The following is a 19,094-nucleotide window of genomic DNA, read 5'->3' as shown; positions in this document are numbered from 1 at the left end:
TTAAATGTAACAATATAAAAAGGCCTACGTTACACTGGCCATTTGTCATGCTTACCAGCAGGTAGCTCCACACTTGCTATGGTGAGTGGATTTATGGAAGAATTTATGGAAATAAATTCTGTATTTATTAGATTGGCTTTCCTCCAAGGAGTACCCCCACCCGCACCCCATTTTATCCTCACCATAACCCTGAGAGGTAGGTTAGGCTGAGACATAATGACTGGCCCAAGGTCACCCAGTGAGAGTGGGTTGAGCAAGTATTTGAACCCGTGTCTTCTCCAATAAAGGCTGGTGGCTCCAATTTCGGTGAGGCTGTGCTTCCATTCTGGGCTTTAGTCAGAACCAGCCAAAACTCTAAAGAAGCTATCCGAGGTGCTGAACCCTATTCCCAAAATGGGTTCAGCACCTTGGATAGCTCCTTTAGAGTTTTGGCTGGTTCTGACTGAAACCCAGAATGAAGCCACATCTCCACTGAAATTTGAGCTCCCAGCCTTCACTGGTCTTCCCTTAATTCTAATCCATCTCTCTAACCATGACACCACACTGGCCTATATGCTTCATTTACCCTTGGAAGAATTAAAGAGTTAGTGTGTATGTGCTGTGACGTGCGAAGATCCTGGTTCAGCTAGGTAGTCCTTAGCCAACCATTATTTCTCATCCTCATCCTTTATTTATAATATGGGAATATTCAAACCTTGGGTCCCCAGAAGTTGCATTCCAACAACATCCATCCCCAGTATGGCAAGGGGTGATGGGAGTTGTAGTCCAGCAACACCTGGGGATCCAAGGTTAGGAAAGGTTGACTTAAGGAAACCATGATTTAAATCTTAAATATCATTATTATAAATATTATATTTGCTATTTGTAGGGATGTACGAAACTCACTTACCTTTGCTCTGTAAGCAGCAAGACAGCCGTGATAGGCTATGTAAGAATTTACGTAGCCTATCATGGCTAACGTCAAACAAACAAACAAACAAACAAACACACAGCATACGCAAATGGTGGCCGCCATTTGCGTTCCCTATTTTTCGCCGACTTATCTTACATAAATATTTACATAAGATAAGTTGGCGAAAAATAGGGAACACAAATAGCGGCCGCTGTAGCCGCCGCCATTTGCGTACGCTGCGTGGTTTTGGGGTTTTTTTGACGTTAGCCATGATAGGCTACATAAACTCTTATGTAGCCTATCATGGTCCAAGGACAGCAATGGTGGCGGCAGCAGCCCTGCCGCAGCTGGCCAGGAGACCAGCTGCCGCCGCCGCCACCACCGCATCTGCCCCAGGTAAGTGCCGTCCCGGGGGGATTCCATGGGGGGGCGGGGGGGCAGGAGGCCGTTCCACCACGGATTCCCAGGGGGCCGGATTCTAAAGAATCCAGCCTCACAGGAATCCGTGGCAGAATTCTCCGCCATCCCTAGCTATTTGCATTAGAAGGAAAACTCCCATTTGCACTAATGGAAGCAGCTGTGGGGCTGTCAGGGTTGGATCTGAGCCCATAGAGTCCCAAAGCAGCTCTGATTCTGAGGAAGAGACACAATCCATGGGAGAGGAACCCACTCATTTTTCAGAGGCGCAGGTGGAGGGAGAGCCCCCCCCCCCGCTCACATTCCTTGGAGCAACAGTGACCCTGGCATGGAGTGGGAGGGACAACTTGAGCTTCTAGATGTGAGGCGCAGGCACAGAGACAAGCGAGGGGTTGCGGGTGCCGAGAGGAAGCACTCAGCCCGATTGGTGCGACAACAACAGCTGTGCCCCGAGGCCCCACAGGAAAGCGGGGGCATTTCCCCTCCTACTCCTTAAGTTCAGAGAGTTGCTGCACTTTTCTCCAAATGGACACCAACTGACATCCTAACTCTTAGAATCCCCTGGTAGGCTGCTCCTTTGTATTTCCCCTGAGTCTTAGGCAATTAGCATCTGTAAGCTTCATTAGGGTGAATGGAAATAAAGCCTTGGAAAGGAGCCCTTTTGTCTGCATGTTGATTCTGGCTACTTGAGGATTTCAGAAGGCAGCAGGGGCATTCCTGACAGCGGCCATGATCCAGATTGGGACCCAGGTAGAAGAACAGGGGTATCTTTAACCCTTTATCCCCACTTTGGCCCCGATCTGCACCCCCCCCAGCAGTATTTGCTTTTTGCTCCTGATTGTTTAAAAAGAAAACCTTGTCATAAGATTAACAGTTGTGTGAATGGCATCTTGGCTGACTTGCCCCTTTGCTTATCTTTCTGTTTCATTCACTTGTTTGAGATGATGTTGCAGCCAGCAACTACTGCCTGAAAGCAGTGGGTCTATGAAGGAAATGCAAGTGCTGTAAAATGGCTTGAACTCAGTGCTGGTAGCGGGCAGTGCCAGTAGCATGAGGCATTCTGCCAGAAAGCACTGCTGCCGAAAAACATGGCAAGGCACAACCAGAGGAGGCTGGTGGCTCTGATGTCAGTGGCGTCCAAATGCTTTGCGCCTTGGAGAGCTCCTTTCGAGTTCTGACTGGTTGGGACTGAAACCTGGAGTGGATTCACTGCCCTGCTGACATCGGAGCCCCCAGCCTCCCCTGGGCACAAGAGTTGCTTTCTAGAATGAGACCACCACCAAACATTTACGAGAAGCACTTAACGCTCCCTGACAGAGCACTCGCAGGTTTGGTCGGCCTGCCTACCCTTGGCACGTCAAGATCCCATTCTTGATTTTACCTGCATAAGGATCTGCACGCCACTTCTCAAGTCCTCAGCGAAGACATTGGTACAGAAAGCCTTGACCTTTCTTGTGGTCAGCCACTTGACATGGCCTCTGGAAGCCAGTCTGACCTCAGGCATCAGCTGTTTGCACGGCCCCTGTGATAAAGCAGGAAGAAACCACGGAAGGAAGGAAGTGACCTGAGCATCCTTTTGAGCTTGTGTGACCATCACGCAGTGCTGGCCCACGACATTTTGCTGCCTGAGGCAAAGAACAAGATGGTGCCCCTCTGATTCCATGTATGAAACCAACTGGACTGGCAGCTGAGTCTTCCTTTGACATTAGCTAGGAGGCAGCATCCTCCAATTCACCTGAAGCCAGCAGGCTACCAGGGCAAGCCACATGGCACACGGCTCTTTCCTCCGACACCTCGCTGCCGCCCCCCAGCCACTGCTGCCTAAGGCGACTGCCTCACCCTGCCTAATGGTGGGGCTGGCCCTGCCATCAGGTTGTCCAAATTGCACCAGGATTTTGTGCTTCCCCATAGACTCTGCATGCGCCGTGCTCCAAATGTTCAAGGGTGCTTCCAGACAGAGAGCTCCTAGTGCTAATAATCCGCAGGCATTCTGCAGCTATTCCATCTTTTCTTCCTTAACATATTTTTTTCTGGGAACAAAAAAGGCGGAAGAAGCAGCGGGAAGACACAAGACTACAAATGGAAGATGACAACATCTGGACATCCCCCATAAAATTCTGTGAATGACTGCATGATAAAAACCTAGTCTGCAAGCACCCACACCTCCATATTCTGAAATTAGAATATCTTATGCACCTTTGTGTCCCTGCTCTTATGTTTGCATAACTGATTCTGCTTCAGACACACCTGGTTCAGAAGTAACGCTTGAACCATCATTTAGCATTACAGGAATGATGGCTGTGAGGAGATGGGAACCACCTGGTTCCCAGTCTAAACTAAATGCAGGTTGATGTGATGTCTAAGCTGTGCTTATGTCCAAATCGGGGGGAGGGGGGCAATTTCAAAAACCCTCAGCAAGCAATCAGTTCAGTTCCCCACAGCTGATTTAAATTATGGTTTATTGAAACAAGCCAAGATCAAACCATAGATCCTAATAAACATAGTTTCAATCAGGGGTAGCCAACTCTTTTTCTACTGAGGGCCGCATTCCCTCATAGGCCGAAGCTAGAGGTGGGTAGGACCAGAACCAAAGGTGGATGGGTCACTGCTTTTCTCTCTCTGCCACCCCCTTTTCTCACCCCCCCTCTTCTTTCCCATGTAGTGGGCCTCCAGGGAAGGGGCAAAGCGCTCTTGCTTGAGGTCTAATCTAATTGCATGCAGAGGGCTATTGAGATTAGCAGCGGAAGCTGGTGTCTCCGATGCCAGTGGAGCGGTGTATCTGCACCAGGTTTCAGTCTGAACCAGTCAGAACTCTAAAGGAGCTGTCCAAGGAGCTATTCACACCTTGGATAGCTCTTTTAGGGTTTGGACTGGTTCTGACTGAAACCTGGAGTGGATTCACCACCCCACTGACATTGGACCCACCAGCCTCCACAGGAAATTCAGCTGAGGGCTGCCTAAGCGGTCCTAGGGCTGCAGGTTGCTCACCTATTTAAAATAACCATGCAGTTACCAGTTCAGACATAACGACAAGCTGCAGTTACCATAATTCAGTAAGTGGATGCTTGAATCCAAGGCTGAAGGACGTTCATTCCCATAATGCTAAACCAGTCTTCCCCAACTTGATGGCCTCCAGATGTGTTGCATTACAACTACCATAATCCCCCAGCCAGGTATGTAGTCCAGCACATCTGGAGGGTGCCCAGTTGGGGATGGTGGCGCTAAACTATGGTTTAGTGTTACATCCTAATCAGCCTGCTGTGAAGCAACAGTTTGCTCCATGGTGTGTGTGTGTGTGTGTGTGTGTGTGTACGTGTGCGTGGTATATAGAGATAACAGGCACAGCATGCATAAAATATATAGCTTGGGCCTTTAGCATATGTTTAAGAACATTACGCAGAGGAAACGAACACATTACATCACGGGTGCAGAACCTCTTTCATTCCGAGGGCCCAATTCTGTTTCAGAGAAGCTCCCGGGGGCTGCACTCCAGTGGTGGGCGGGGCCAAAGACAAATGCGGCGGGGCTAAAATACTAGTGTATTTTAGCTTCAAGCCCTTACTGCTAGTAACTAAGCTTTGGGAGAGGCATTTCAACATTTTGGAAGGAGGGGGAGGGGGAGCTGCACAAAAGCCAGCAAACCACCACATGATTGTCGATTGGGGGAAAAGGAGGGCCAGGGAAATGAGTGTGGCCATTTGGGGAACCCCAGAGGCTGGATTTGGCCCCCAGGCCTCAGGTTCTGTAGCCCTGCATTACATGGATCAAGGTTCTTTTGTGTTCCCTCTTTTCTTGGGAGCGCAGACTCTGAGTGTGAGTGAAAGGACCTTGGCATGTATGAAATCCTGATGCCTGATCCAGAGCCAAAACTCCCTGGGCGAGTGCTATGTCCGAGACGATGTTTCAGTGCCGTGGCTCAACCCGAGAAGCTGTGAGCGGTTCCTCTGAGCATGCGCAGAGTGTTCTTCCCACACCACCGAGAAGCCTCAAGCACCCTCTTCTCATCTGCTACTAGGAGAAATGCTTTATAGATCCAGGGGAGTGCCTTCCAGACAAGTTCCTACCGTGGCACCCCTTCTTTGATAGTTTAAGCACTTGGCTAGCCTAACCATAAAAAGGGGACAACCATTTCCCCACTGATCTGCCTCAGCATTTGCAGTTGGCATTCTGTTGCACCTCAGGAAAGGAAGGAAGGAAGGAAGGAAGGAAGGAAGGAAGGAAGGAAGGAAGGAAGGAAGCTGAATCAACATTCTAATCTTTACAGCAGAGAGTCTCTGGGACAGAATGCCCTGTGATGATTAATGTCCCCTGCTTTCATCTTGGCAATTAAGCTGCAGCTGGACGCTGCTCTTCCCCATCTCCTCCCCGCCTGTCACTCACTACTGCTTAATTAGCCCGGGTACCATCCCAGTGGGAGCAAACACTCCGAACCAAGCGCTGTTTTGCTTCCACATTTCACAGGGCACGTTTGCAGCGGCCGCTCAGTGTCACGCCACTGTTTTCTGCAGTAAACATGAAGTGTCAAAGATGGATGCTCATCCCAAAATGTTTGGGGATGTGGGGCTGGGCGAGGGGGCCCTGATGGGCAGCCTCCCGTCATCGGTCCATCTTATTATATTGTATGTTTACAATATAATAAGCTGCCCAGAGAACTTTGGCTATTGGGCAGTACAGAAATGTAATGAACGAACAAACGATTCGACACGACTCTTCTTCTTTTCTTATAAGCAATCCTAGTCCAGGCACACAGGCAGGATCAGCAAGTGCTACGCAGTGCCAACCTGTGCAGTGCCAAGAACCACCGCCCCGCCCCACCCCGCCCTGCCCCGCCCTAGATGGTACATCTTCCTGGAGGTGCCCTTTCCCCCCACTTACATAAGAACAAGAACCCTGCTGGAGGAGACAAAAGTTCCATTTGTTTCCAACAGCCAGGTAGGTGCTTTGGGGGGAGTCCACAGGATCACACAACGTGACAGCTCTTCCCGGCTGTTTGCCCCCACCGCCTGCACACACCCAGCAACAGGTACTTTGAGGTACACTGTCTCGGAACATGTAGGCTCCTCTCAACCATCCTAGCTAATAACTGTTTCAGGCCCTGTATCAATGGCAGCAGCAGGAGTGCCAGAGAGCTGGAGAGAGGCCCTGACATTGTAGTCCCCAAACATCACTCTCAGTCACCCCATCACCAAGAGATGAGCTAATCGCTTTGTATTTGATTGTTATTATCCGGGGGGGGGTACCCAAGGGCCTTGTCTGGAGTTCCGCCAGTGCTGCAGGGGAGTCAGAGCTCACAGGGACACACTGCCAGCACTTTTGGATTCGCAAGGACGCTGACGTCATCTGTCTGCCACCCCCACCCCACCCCGCACCCTGCCCAGACTTCCCCGTTCTCTCTGAGCTTAGCTGCAACCCTCACAGTGGCGGGGGGTGGCGGCAAATGAATTTTTCCACCAACAATATATCGTTCCCTGCTGTAACACGAAGTATTTTGGGGTGGCTTGGTCTTGAATAGCCAATGAAGACCCATTAGCTTTGCAAAAGACCCGCTCTGGGTGGAGATGAAAAGAGCTGGGACTTTTTTTGTTGATATGGATCAAGGCAGCAGCTTGAATGCTGGGGCTCACCTTGGGGGTGTGGCATTGGGGACGATGATGAGCACCGGCACTTCCAAATTTGCCACTGCCCCACTGGGTCTTGGCCTAGTTTCATGTGGACCTCCGTCTAGTTTGCCCACGTTGACTCTTACTCCACACACTCTGGGCTCTGGCCCTGCCCGCTGCTGGCTCTGGCCCCACCCTCCATCAGCATGCGACCCCTGACAGATTCTCCCTGAGGGAATGAGGCCCTGGACAGAAAAGACCCTGTCAGAAAAGACCCCACCCTGTTAGAATCTGCTGTAAACTACTTTGAAGATGATCTCATCAAAAGGCAGGATATACAACTTAGATAGATGGATAGCCACAAGCTGCAACACTGAGTGCCCTGTGGCGATGGATACTCACAACCAACACGTTCCCACAAATCATCAGGCTCAGGTTTTTGGTGAAGGTGCCCACGAAATCCACCAGCGCTGGGCGGAAGTTGGGAGGGCCAGTCAGGACCAGGCATTGAGGCCTGAAGAGGAAACCATGAGAGGCCACAGATACATCATTTGCAACAGAGCCAGCCCTACCCATAAGGCATTGTGAGGCAGCCCCTGGGGGTACCAAATGTTGGGTGCCATTAAGGGTAGGAGGGTGGGAGGCACAACAGACCACAACTGAAGGAGCTCAACCCACTGGAAAATTCTCTTACGCAAACCCCACTGAGATGAATGGGAGCTGTGCATAAGCATCAATGCAGAATTTGCCATGTGCCTATTGGTGTGCGCACAATTGTTGGAAGGGTGGGGGAGGGGGGCCATTTGGATTTTCTGTCAAGTAGCAAAATATCTTGGATTCTCAAATGGATTCTCCGTGGCAACTGATATTTCATCACTGGAAGGATAAACACTCACTCCTCTAATGCAATGGATTGAAGACCTGGCAATGCTTTCGACATTTGAACAGCTGGCATATAGACACCAGCTGCAAATGGATACTTATTTGGACATTTGATCTGCTTTTGTTGATGCTTAGTTCTTAGAAACCTGTATTTCATTCATATATATATATATATATATATATATACACACACACACACACATATACATATACATATATATATATATATACACACACACACACGCACACACATTGTAAGGGGAAAACCGAAGGCTCAAATTTTAGGGTCCCTGGTATTGGATGCCCAGGCACATTTACTTTAAACAGCCTCAGCTTGGCCCTGAATGTTGTAGGTAAGGTTCCTTTGGGGACTGAGAGTGATCACATTCACTCAGATTTACTTAAATTCTACAAATAAGGACTAAAACAAAGACAAAGTAAATGCATTTATTAAAGGAAGATAAAAAAAGTTTAACAAACACACAAACCTTCACCCAAGCAAAGCCATACTGACACATCCTGCAGCTATATGCCTAACCACTCACACCTGTACTTTACCAGCAAGGGTAAAGGGACTCTCTCCTTCCCCAAGCATGACCAGGGAGTCACTGAGGCCTAAGTGACAGGCTCAGAGTAACATCTCAGGTTCAGGGTGAAAGAAGACAGACCCAGATATCTTACATGTATCAACTTAAATATCTTCCCAAAATGGTAACCTCCTTTCTGACACAATCAATCAATAAGGCTTCTATCGCTTCACGCAATTGTTACAACAAGCATACAAAAAAACATAGATGAGTAAAAATCAGATAAAATATGTTACACGTTTTTAATCAGTTTGTAAGTCAAAAAATTTACTCCTTAGCTTTGGGCTGCAAGGGCAAAATTGGCCAGTGCCAGGAGAATTGTCTTATTATGACATGTGAACAAAAAAATTATTCTGTATGAGTCGGACCAGATGGACCTTTTCTCAAAAAATGTATCTAAATACTTAGAACGAATCTGAGAAAAGATAGAACAATAGAACAGATAATGAGGCAGGCCCTCCACTTTCCTTTCTAACACATATTCTGAAATCTTTACCTCTATTGGTTCATGTAAAATTTTAGGTCATCCTGTTCCCAGAAAGACCAACCTTTTGTCCTCCAAATCCCATCCCTCCTTGACATAAAGTATTTGAGCCTCAGTTCTCTTTTTATGTAGTCAACAGTACCTTTTTTCCTCCCTTTATTTCCAGACAGGGGAATCCCAAACCACATGTTATTTTCTATGAACCCTTATCTATTACCCAGTTTCCTTTATCAAGGTTGGAAGGTTATCAAGACATCTCTTAGCAGTTTATATGTGGCATCTAGCAAGCTTCTAATACAATGGATCTTTCTCTCCTACTTGCCCTGTTACCCCATTAATGTTAACCATCACATAAGTACCATCTCTTCTCCTTTAAAGTCCTCTGTGTCCAAAAGCTTTCCATTCTCGTACCCCCCACACAATATCTCTGTACCAAATGAAAAACCAAGGCACACACACACAAAAATCCTTACTGTATGTTTTATATTGAAATTGATATATTCAAATCTATGTAACCTCATTTTTCTTCCTTTCTTTCGTTTGTTGAACATTTATGATAAAAAATAAATTATAAAAAAAACAGGGTTATTGTGAGAATAAAGTGGGATAAGCCCACGCATACGACAATGAGGAGCTCACAGGAAAATTGCCTTATACCAGGTTCGATGGTTGACTTCCCAGAGTCTCAGACAGGGGTCTTTCCCAGCCCTAACTGGAGATGCTGGGGGTTGAACTCGGGCCTTCCTAATGCAAAGCAGAGGCTCTACCACTGGGCTATGGCCCAACACATCGAAAAGCAAAATAGGAAACTGCCTTATACCACGTCAGACATTGCTCCATGTAGCTCAGTACTCTTCTACACAGACTGGCACCGGCTCTCTACAGTTTCAGACTGTATGGCCTTTCCCAGCCATACTTGGTGATGTTGAAGATTGAACCATGGATCTTTTGCATGCCAAATAATAAATTATGGAGAGAGAGACAGAGAGAGAGAGAGGCCAATGTGATGTAGTGGCTAGACCATGGGACTTGGACCAAGGAAACCTGGGTTTGACATGATATGCACTATGAGTTTCTTTGGGCCAGCCACTCACTCTCAGCCCAGGCTACTTCACAGGACTGTTGGGTGGACAGAATTGGGGAGGGGGTTGGCAATGAATGCATTGTTCCTTTCCATTTCCTGGAGGTATTATGATTGCTATGTGTTTGCAGGATTGCAGAATCTTGTGATAGAGACCTTCCTTCTCTCTCCATCGCTGCACAAAAAGCAGAACCTCACGCAGTTACACATTTCGGAAGACAAGGCTTTTGTTCACATCTAACGAGATGACACGGAGCCTCCTTTCAGGGTGGCTTGATCTCTCATACTGTTAGCCTTTGAGCAGCTTTATTTGCATGCGAAGAATGAAAATGCTCGGAAACAAAGCCAAGGCCAGCACCTCTTTAGGGCTAGATGGGGTCCTATGGGCTCCATGTGTCTTCACCTGATCTGCACTGGTTTGGAAACTGCAGTTCCACCCTCCTGCCATCTGAAGTGGTGGCACTACAGTGCAGCAGAAATCAGGCCAGCCACTTGGTTGGCTTACAAGCTCTTGCAACTGCTCAACTTGGTTGGCTTACAAGCTCTTGCAACTGCTCAACTTGGTTCGCTTACAAGCTCTTGCAAATGCTCAGGGAGTAAAGTGTTTGGACCCTGCTGGCACGGTCTCTGCTTTGAGCACCCCCACAACCCTCTCACACTTCCTTACCTGTAATTTTTAATGTGATCATCCACCTCGTTGAGTCCCACAGAATAATTCAGGGCCATGTTGTAGGAACTAGCTTGCACTGATGACCCCCAGTTCACCCCTGGAGAGAAACAGCCAACAGATCTGTCATTTTTTGAGTGGTAGTGGAAGCCACATTCGCCATGACTGTGTGTGGGACTCCTGCTCATCCTTCTCCTTCAAAAATGTACATGGATTTTCAACTCCAATGTAACATGTATTCAGTGGAGGCTGGTGGATCTAGTTTCGGAGGGTTGGGAATTCCATTCTGGGTTTCAGTTAGTTGGAACCTGCCAGATCTCTAAAGGTGCTATTCAAGGTGCTGAACCCTATCCCCAAAATGGGTTCAGCACCCTGGATAGCTCCTTTAGAGTTCAGGCTGGTTCTAACTAAAACCCAGAATGGAATCACCGCCCCTCCCTAACCGGAGCCATCAGGCTCCACTGCATGTATTTACTGCCCCTATCATCCCATGTTTCCATGAGAATAAATCCAAATCATCTTATGCAGATGGAAATAGTGCATTAAAGTACTCCAAGATGCATATTTAGAAGATGAGATGGGTGAAGCTCGTGCAGGAGCAATTTCCAATCACACTGGAATAATTTATTTGCTCAGAACCTTTCTGTTGGGTCTACCTTTTCCCCAGTAAGTCATGGGGCCCTCAGGGGTTCCCCATTTGGCTGGTCAGCTTCTTCCTCTGGCCCTGCCCTCTCAGCCATGGAGGGAAAGCTTTCATCTCTGATCAGCAGCTGATCAGAGGGTTTATTTGTTTATTTATTTATTTGTTTATTTATTTATTTATCGTCCTTTTAAACTGCCCAGTAAGTGAAGTTCTCTGGGCAGTGTACCATACATTAGTAACATACAGTACAAATATTAAAACAAAAAATAAGAACAGCACAAAATAAAAACATTACAACATCTTATAATAGATACAGATAAATGTTTCCCCCTGCTTATCACTGAAAAACTCTCCCCTTTTCGGTGCTTAGCAGGGGAAAGCACTTATGTCTGATCAGCTGCTGACCTAAGTGCTTTTCTGTGCCAGGGAGAGGGAACAGGGTCAAGATCAGGGCCAAGTCAGGAAGCTGCTGAGTGACTTAGCCTTGCTTCCTGCAGAGGCTTGTCCTGCTTACTTCTGAGAATTCATGCAGAGCCTTGCCCTGCTTACTTTTGACTGGACATTATGCTCATGCTTACTTCTGAATAGAAATGCCATTTGAAAGTGCTGCTGAGTGGTTCAGACCTCCTTCCTTCTGAGCCTTGTTCTGCAGAGGCTTCTCCTGCTTAGGTCCGAGTGGACATGCTGCTCATGCTTACTTATGAGTAGACATGCATAGGCTTGATATTTTGAATACTATTTGGAAGTGCTGCTAAGTGATTCAGTCCTCCTTACTTCTGAGACATGCAAAGGCTTTTCCTACTTACTGGTAAGTAGATATGTTGCTCATGCTTGAGCAGGCATACTTCCTACTATAAATTGGTAACAATGGAATAGGATGGTTGGTTTCAACCCCACCCACCTTTGCTTGTGGATCCACCCACCCCTGGAATGCAGCCCATGAGAGTTTCTCCAAAATAGAATTCAGCGTTAGGGATGGAAAAATTTAGTCACCCCCTGCCTTAATCTTTTGTGCCATGTTGGACCAGTGACTGTCCCCTTTGTTTCTTGGGATGCCCTGCTAGGTGAAAGGGATCTACCACCCTGCAGCACCAGCCCTCCTCTTTGCTGCAGGGAGAACTGTTTTCCATCTCTCCAGACCTCAGATCTGAGCTGCTGATGCAGTCACATACCAGGCTTCTTGTAGAGAACGTATCCCAGCAAGAAAACCACAATTCCGATGGCAATGAGGGCAGCCCACCAGGTCAGCAGAAACATGATGATGACAGACACAACGGCACCGAACAGAGCTGCCCACTTGCTGTAATACCTGAACGAGGGCCTCCAACCTGTATGGACACGGCACAAAAGATCATCGTAATCTGACTAGGTGGCACTTTTTGAGAACACTCAAAGTACTCCAAAAGGCAGCTGGTTGGCCACTGTGTGAACAGAATGCTGAACTAGGTAAACCCTCAGTCCAATTGAGCATGACTTTTCTTATGTTCTTATGTACATTGCACAAGACCTTGCAATCAAGGTCTTGTGCAGTGTTCACACTGTGTCCAGTTCTGGTCACTACACCTAAAAAAAAGATATTGTAGAGCTGGAAAAAGTGCAGAAAAGGGCAACTAAAATGATCAAGGGGCTGGAGCATCTCCCCTATGAGAGGAGGTTACAATAGCTGGGATTGTTTAGCTTGGAAAAAAGGAGAGTCAGGGGAGACATGAGAGAGGTGGACTAAATCATGCACAGTGTGGAGAAAGTGGATGGGGAGACATTTTTCTCCCTCTCTCAAAATACTAGAACCCGGGGCCATCCCATGAAGCTGATTGGTGGGACAGATAAAAGGAAGGAGTTCTTCACACAGTGCAGTTAAACTATGGAATTCGCTACCACAAGATGTAATGATGGCCACCAACTTGGATGGTTTTAAAAGGGAGTTAGACAAATTCCTGGAAGAGAAGGCTATCAATGGCTACTAGGCTTGATGGCTAGGTGCTACCTCCAGTATGCCTATGCACACCAATTTATGGGGAACATGGGCGGGAGGGTGCTCTTGCACTCATCTCCTGTTAGTGGGTTCCTGGTCGACAGCTGGTGGGCCACTGTGTGAACAGAATGCTGGACTGGTTGGACACTTGGTCTGATCCAGCATGGCTATTGTTATGTCCTTAACCAACCTGTGAGATAGGCCAGCATTATTAGCCCCATAGATAAATGGTTCTAATTCTCATATTGCTTTTGGGAAAACATGGGAACCCATTTCTTTGCCACTGGGATAACTGTGTAAAATACTCTGAAGGTCCTAAATAGCTGTCATGAGCCCTAGATTAGAATATCAACATAACATAGATTTTCATGTACAATATCTACCGTTTATGACAAATCTAAATTGATTTTGTTATGTTGGTTTAATTTAAACTAAATTAAACCGCCCAGAGAGCTTTGGCTGCTGGGCGTTATAGAACTAAATAAAATAATAAAGTAATACAATTTATATTGGTGGGGGCAAGGAGGATATTTCCCAATATGGAAAAGGTGGATGGGTTATAGGGATGAGTTGAAACAGACTTGCAGACTTTGCAGCCCTGTTTGCAGGCAGTGAAAAGTAGGGCTGTGCAGGGACCACCCGATCAGGAAGATTTGGGGGCCCCCCGACCTGCCTTGGCCCCAAACCCGAAGCGGGGTTCAGATGGTGAACCCCACTTCGGGTCCCCCCCAATGCCCCCACACAAACCCCCAGCTCCTTACCTGGGCCTCCTCCTCCTCTGCTGCTGCCACAGCCGTCGCCTTCTCCATCGTGCTCCTGCTGCCTTCGCTGCCACTGCTGCTTTCCAGTCTTCGCCTGGAAGTTCTTCCCTGGAAGAAGACAAGTTGCCAGGCATCCAGGCCTCAGGAAATGGCGACGGCGGCAGTGGCAAAGACAGGAGCAGTGGTAGTGGTGAAGGCGGCGGCAGCAGAGAAGGTGGCGGCGGAGAAGGCGGCAGTGCGGTGGTGACAGAGAAGGCGGCTCAGGTAAGGAGGGGGGCTGACCAGGGGGGTTGGACCAAGGGCCAAAGCTCCGAAGCCCCCAACCCACTCCAGGTCGCTTCGTGCCCCCTCCGCTTCGCCTCGGAAGGGGCACAAAGTGGCAGTGGCTACAGTAGCAGCTGCAATTCATAGAATCATAGAATAGTAGGGTTGGAAGGGGCCTACAAGGCCACTGAGTCCAACCCCCTGCTCAGTGCAGGAATCCAAGTCAGAGCATCCCTGACAGATGGCTGTCCAGCCTCGTCTTGAACGCCTCCAGTGGGGGAGAGCCCACCACCTCCCTGGGTCATTGGTTCCATTGTCGTATTGCTCTAACAGTCAGCAAGTTTTTCCTGATGTTCAGCCGGAATCTGGCTTCCTGTCACTTGAGCCCATTATTCCGTGTCCTGCACTCTGGGATGACCAAGAAGAGATCGTGGCCTTCCTCTCTGGGACAACCTTTCAAGTACTTGAAGAGCGCTATCATATCTCCCCCCACATTAAAGAAATCTAACAGTCATCCTCTGTCCTCATAAAAGTGAGTTTCTGGACATTGCCGCGTGCCTAAGGTGGTGGGTTCCCTTCACTGCTAAGCGGTATGGTGCAGATCCTCACCTGGTGAGTTGGTAATGGAGGCATGAAAACAACTGAAGTTGATGAGAGCATAGGAGCACAGGAAGAAATTGGAGATGATGGGAGCAATGGCATTCAGTTCCGCTGCAAGGTTTGTAGAAAGAGAGGGATGGTTAGGTTAATTTGTGTACATTGCTTAAAGCACAAAATCAAGTGGGTTTTTGACATCATAGAACTGAGGACTCTAGCATAGGATTCAAGTCCCTCCGATTATTGGAATCCTCCCCCACAAAGTCCAATCAGACTCTTCCCAGTGCTTTTTGACCCCCAAAATTCTTACCGATAAGAATGAAGCCAATTGCAATAACATACGTCAGCATGTAGCCCCTGATAGGTTCGTTGTTTTTTCCATACCCCTTCCCAAAAAAGCCAATAGCGGGGTAGAGTTGGTCCTTACAAAGGCACTGTTGGAGAGATGAGAGCAGCAATTCATTACAAGGCCCCGAGCCATTATGAACTTCCCCAGCAATTAAGATTTTCACCGGATCCCTTCTTCAGATAACACCCGCCTTCAGCCACCCCCACCCCACCCCGCCTTTCAAGTTTCAGACAATAATTTATGGAGATAGGGCCTTCTCAGTGGTGGCACCCAAATTTAATAATTCCCTGCCTAAGTACATATGCCAGGCACCTTCATTCCTCTTTTAGGCCCCAAGTGAAGTTTGGTCTCTTGGGCTGTTAATGGAATTTGATTAGCCTCTTTATGGAACGTACTCCTTTTTGTTTTATTTTAATAGCTCTTGGTTTGCTAATTTTATTGTTCTTATTGTGCTGCCTGTAGCTGCTGCTGTTGTTTATTTTAAGGTTATGTTGTTTTATTGCTTTGTTTTATTGTTAGCGAATCCCTTATATGTCATCTCCACACCCTCATGAGGAAGGCCTCAATTCATCTCATTTTACAGAGAGGGATATGAGTCTGTTACCACTTCTCAGGGGACTGTGCGGCTGTGTTCAGATTCAGGGCTTCTTCACACAGAGCTTTTATCCTGCTGTTGAGATGACTCTGTCATGGAAGTCTGCGAGCTCTTTAGATGACGCCGTTACCCTCCAGGGTGTCTCCCACCATTTCCCCCAGCCTATCCCGTGTTTTCCCCAAACGCAAAAAATGTGGTATTTTTTCCAGCCCACGGAACAGGAGCCCCATGAAATTCTCCAATAGCAGAAAACCAGCTGTGGGCATTTGTCTTCAGTTGTTGGGGGCGCGGTCAGGATGACGAAGGCTTTGAGAATAGGAAGCGAGGCATGTCGCACTCAGGAGACCCTGAGTGGGGTTGCACGGAAGGAGACTGTGCAGATTTGACAGGTGCGAGGGCTTGTGCTCTCTCCCTTCCTAGCAAGGAGGGGAGGGCACATGGGTTGAGGGCGACTCCTGACTCCGCTCAAGTCTTGCTCAGGAAGGAAAGATCTGCGCCCGACCCTCCCCCCCGCCGGTGATTTTCCCCTTTGCTTCAAGGCAACCCCCCCTGCCAAACTGCCCAAATCCTGGCCGCAGCGCAGCATGCCATCCGCTCGGCAACAGCAGCACCAGACGGCGCCAAAGAAGCGCATTGCTCTCAAACCACGTGTCTGCCATGTAAATGCTTGAGCACATTTCTCGATTGGAGGGAGAAGAGGGTAAAATGCCTCCCTGCAACAAAGGGAGACAGATCTTATCCTCCACCCCATCAAGCTCAGAAGCAACATCCTCTGTTGTTACAGAGCACCCTATTAAGTTCAATGGGGCTTACTCCCAAGTAAGTGTGCTGAGGGTTGCAGACTTACAGCGTGTCAGTCCCCATCCACCGGTAATGTGCAAGGGGAGGGAAAGGACAGGAACCAGGGAGGAATTATTGCTACACCCTGAGCGGCATCACACACACTCCCCCCATGAGAAGGAAACAAACGAAAAATAAGGCGACGGGGACAGCCATCTAAAGAGAACTAGGGATGTCGGAGAATTTCTCCACGAATCTCCGGGAGGCTGAATGCCAACGCATTCGGCCCCCCGAAATTGGTGGGGAAATTCTCCGACACCCCCCCGCCCTCCCCTGGGATGGGACTTACCTCATGCGAATGTCCCTCGCAGCGGCAGGTCCTGGCGGCGGTGTGGCGGCGGCCGGTCTTCCGACCGGCTGCCACCGCCGCCATTACAAAGTAAAAAAACAAAACAAAACAAAAACGTAATAGGCTACGTAAAGATTTTCGTAGCCTATCACGGCTAGATTTTCAGTCAGCTGTGATAGGCTACGTAAATCTTTACGTAGCCTATCACGGCTGACTTTGGAAAAAAAAAAAGCGCGTACGCAAATGGTGGCGCCCATGGGCGCCGCCATTTACGTTCCTTTGGGCACAGGTAGCCTACGTAAAGATTTACGTAGACTACGGCGAAAATAAGGGCAACGCAAATAGCGTTGCCCTTATTTTCGCCGTAGCCTACGTAAATCTTTAAGTAGACTACCCGTGCCCAAATAAGGAACGCAAATGGCAGTGCCCATACGTGCTTTTTTTTTCCCCCCCAAAGTCAGCTGTGATAGGCTACGTAAAGATTTACGTAGCCTATCACGGCTGGCTTTGAAAATCTAGCCATGATAGGCTACGTAAATCTTTACGTAGCCTATCACGTTTTTTTTTTTTACTTTACTTTTTTCTTTCGTGGCCAGAGAGGCGGGGCGCTCCCCTCCAGCCAGAATTTCGCCAGGGAGGGAAGGGACGCCTCCCCACCCGCCAAGAATTTCGGGGGGGAGAAACGGAGCGCCTCCCCCCCCCACCGAAAAAAGCTGTGGGGCCAGGTAAGGGACTTTCGTCCATCCCTAAGAACGACCCTGTCCTGCAATGATGCCACATGGGGAAAGAACCGGAATTGATGGGGAATTCTCCACCCATGTGATGGAGCCCTCGGGGTAGAGTCCCCCCGTATCCACGAGACTGGTCTTGCAGCCTGACCTTTGGCAGAGACACGAGGGATTTTTCTTCACGACCAGCAGCCCAATTTCGCACATCGTCGCTGCCTCACCTGAAAGACTTTTGGTGCTGAGACGAGGCAGGCCAAGGCCGAGGAGAGGGTGGCCCCAAAGATCCCTGCTGTAATGAGTGGCGCAAAGCCAGACACCATGCTCATGCTCTACGGGAAATGCAAAAGACAGGCAAGTGACATCTGCAGTGTGCAGGACGGGCCCGGAAATGCATAAGAACACCCCTCTCCCTTATCAGTGGAGGTGAGACCATCAGCTTCAGGGGAAGGGAGCCACATTTCGCCTCCACCACAACAGCACCTCCATTTGTAATGCTTTGCCTTTCTCCATCAGAATGAATAGAAACCACTTGCGTATATGAATTGGAGAACACTTACTTATGACCTATGGAAGGGGTGCACAACCCATGGCCCGCATGTGTCCCCCGAGGCCTTCACTGCTGCCCCCTGTGGGGCTAGTCTTCTCCCCAGCCCTCCCCCAGCGATCCTGATACAGGTCCCTCTTTTTCCACCACTGCTACCAGCAAAGAAGGAGCGATCTGTGTCATGATCACTGGGGGACTCCGCTTCCTCCCCCAGAAATCCTCACAGAGATAACTCTTGCCTTGCTGGAAAGAGCAATCTGTATCAGGATCACAGGGGGACGGAATACATGTGTGTGCATGTGTGTATATGCGTGTGCATGCACGCCCCAACCCCCGACCCAGCATAACATGCAGTACTCGGGGCCAAAAAGTTGCGCACCCCTGACGTACAGTTATGGGCCCATAGCTCAAGTTTCACAGGACATGCTTTGGAGGAAGGACCCACCTTCAATCCTTGGTTCCTCCACTCTGGGCCAATGTCAGGGTTCAGCAACACCTGTCAAAGCCCACAGCCCAGGAGGCAACCCACAGCTGAACCCCAGGGGCACTTGGCCTTGATCCTGCTCCTCTTCCTTGCTGCTGCTGCCTGTTCACCTCCCCTGCCTGTGGATGCAAGCAGTAACAAGGAGAAGGAAAAGGAGCGGCCTCCGCCCCTTGTCTTGCCCTCTCCTTCTGGGCAAGAATGCGGACTGGGCCCAGGAAAAGAAAGCAAGTGAATGGAGAGTGGCAAGAAGGCAGGGCTATCTGGGAGGGTTGCCCATTGAAGGAACTTTGCTCAAGCCACCCTCCTCTCCAGAGACATCTGCCTGAGATGCTGGGAAGATGCCACTGGTCAGAATTAGGGATGTTAGAGAAATCTGTTGGGGGGGGGTGGAGTTCAATGGGTTTTCCTAGGCCTGGCC

At 48.8% G+C, this 19,094-nt stretch overlaps 1 protein-coding gene across 2 annotated transcripts in view; it reads right to left on the bottom strand.

The window, feature by feature from the left end:
• SLC12A3 (solute carrier family 12 member 3) overlaps window positions 1–19,094 on the bottom strand; it is a 67,470-nt gene that overhangs the window by 25,875 nt on the left and 22,501 nt on the right. For both annotated transcript variants that reach the window (XM_084812094.1, XM_084812095.1), the window contains 7 exons: window positions 17,870–17,977; window positions 15,158–15,281; window positions 14,860–14,961; window positions 12,426–12,581; window positions 10,611–10,710; window positions 7,312–7,423; window positions 2,691–2,831 (listed from right to left, as the gene is read on the bottom strand). In XM_084812094.1, the coding sequence (XP_084668220.1) occupies window positions 2,691–2,831; window positions 7,312–7,423; window positions 10,611–10,710; window positions 12,426–12,581; window positions 14,860–14,961; window positions 15,158–15,281; window positions 17,870–17,977 (843 nt within the window). The remainder of the gene's footprint in view (window positions 1–2,690; window positions 2,832–7,311; window positions 7,424–10,610; window positions 10,711–12,425; window positions 12,582–14,859; window positions 14,962–15,157; window positions 15,282–17,869; window positions 17,978–19,094) is intronic.

This window comes from Heloderma suspectum, chromosome 8 (assembly GCF_057233095.1).
Source record: "Heloderma suspectum isolate Gila_16-S chromosome 8, 16-S_ref, whole genome shotgun sequence".
NCBI classification, from domain to species: domain Eukaryota; kingdom Metazoa; phylum Chordata; class Lepidosauria; order Squamata; family Helodermatidae; genus Heloderma; species Heloderma suspectum.
The sequence above is the reverse complement of the archived record's forward strand: the minus strand, read 5'-3'. Positions and strand labels throughout refer to the sequence as shown.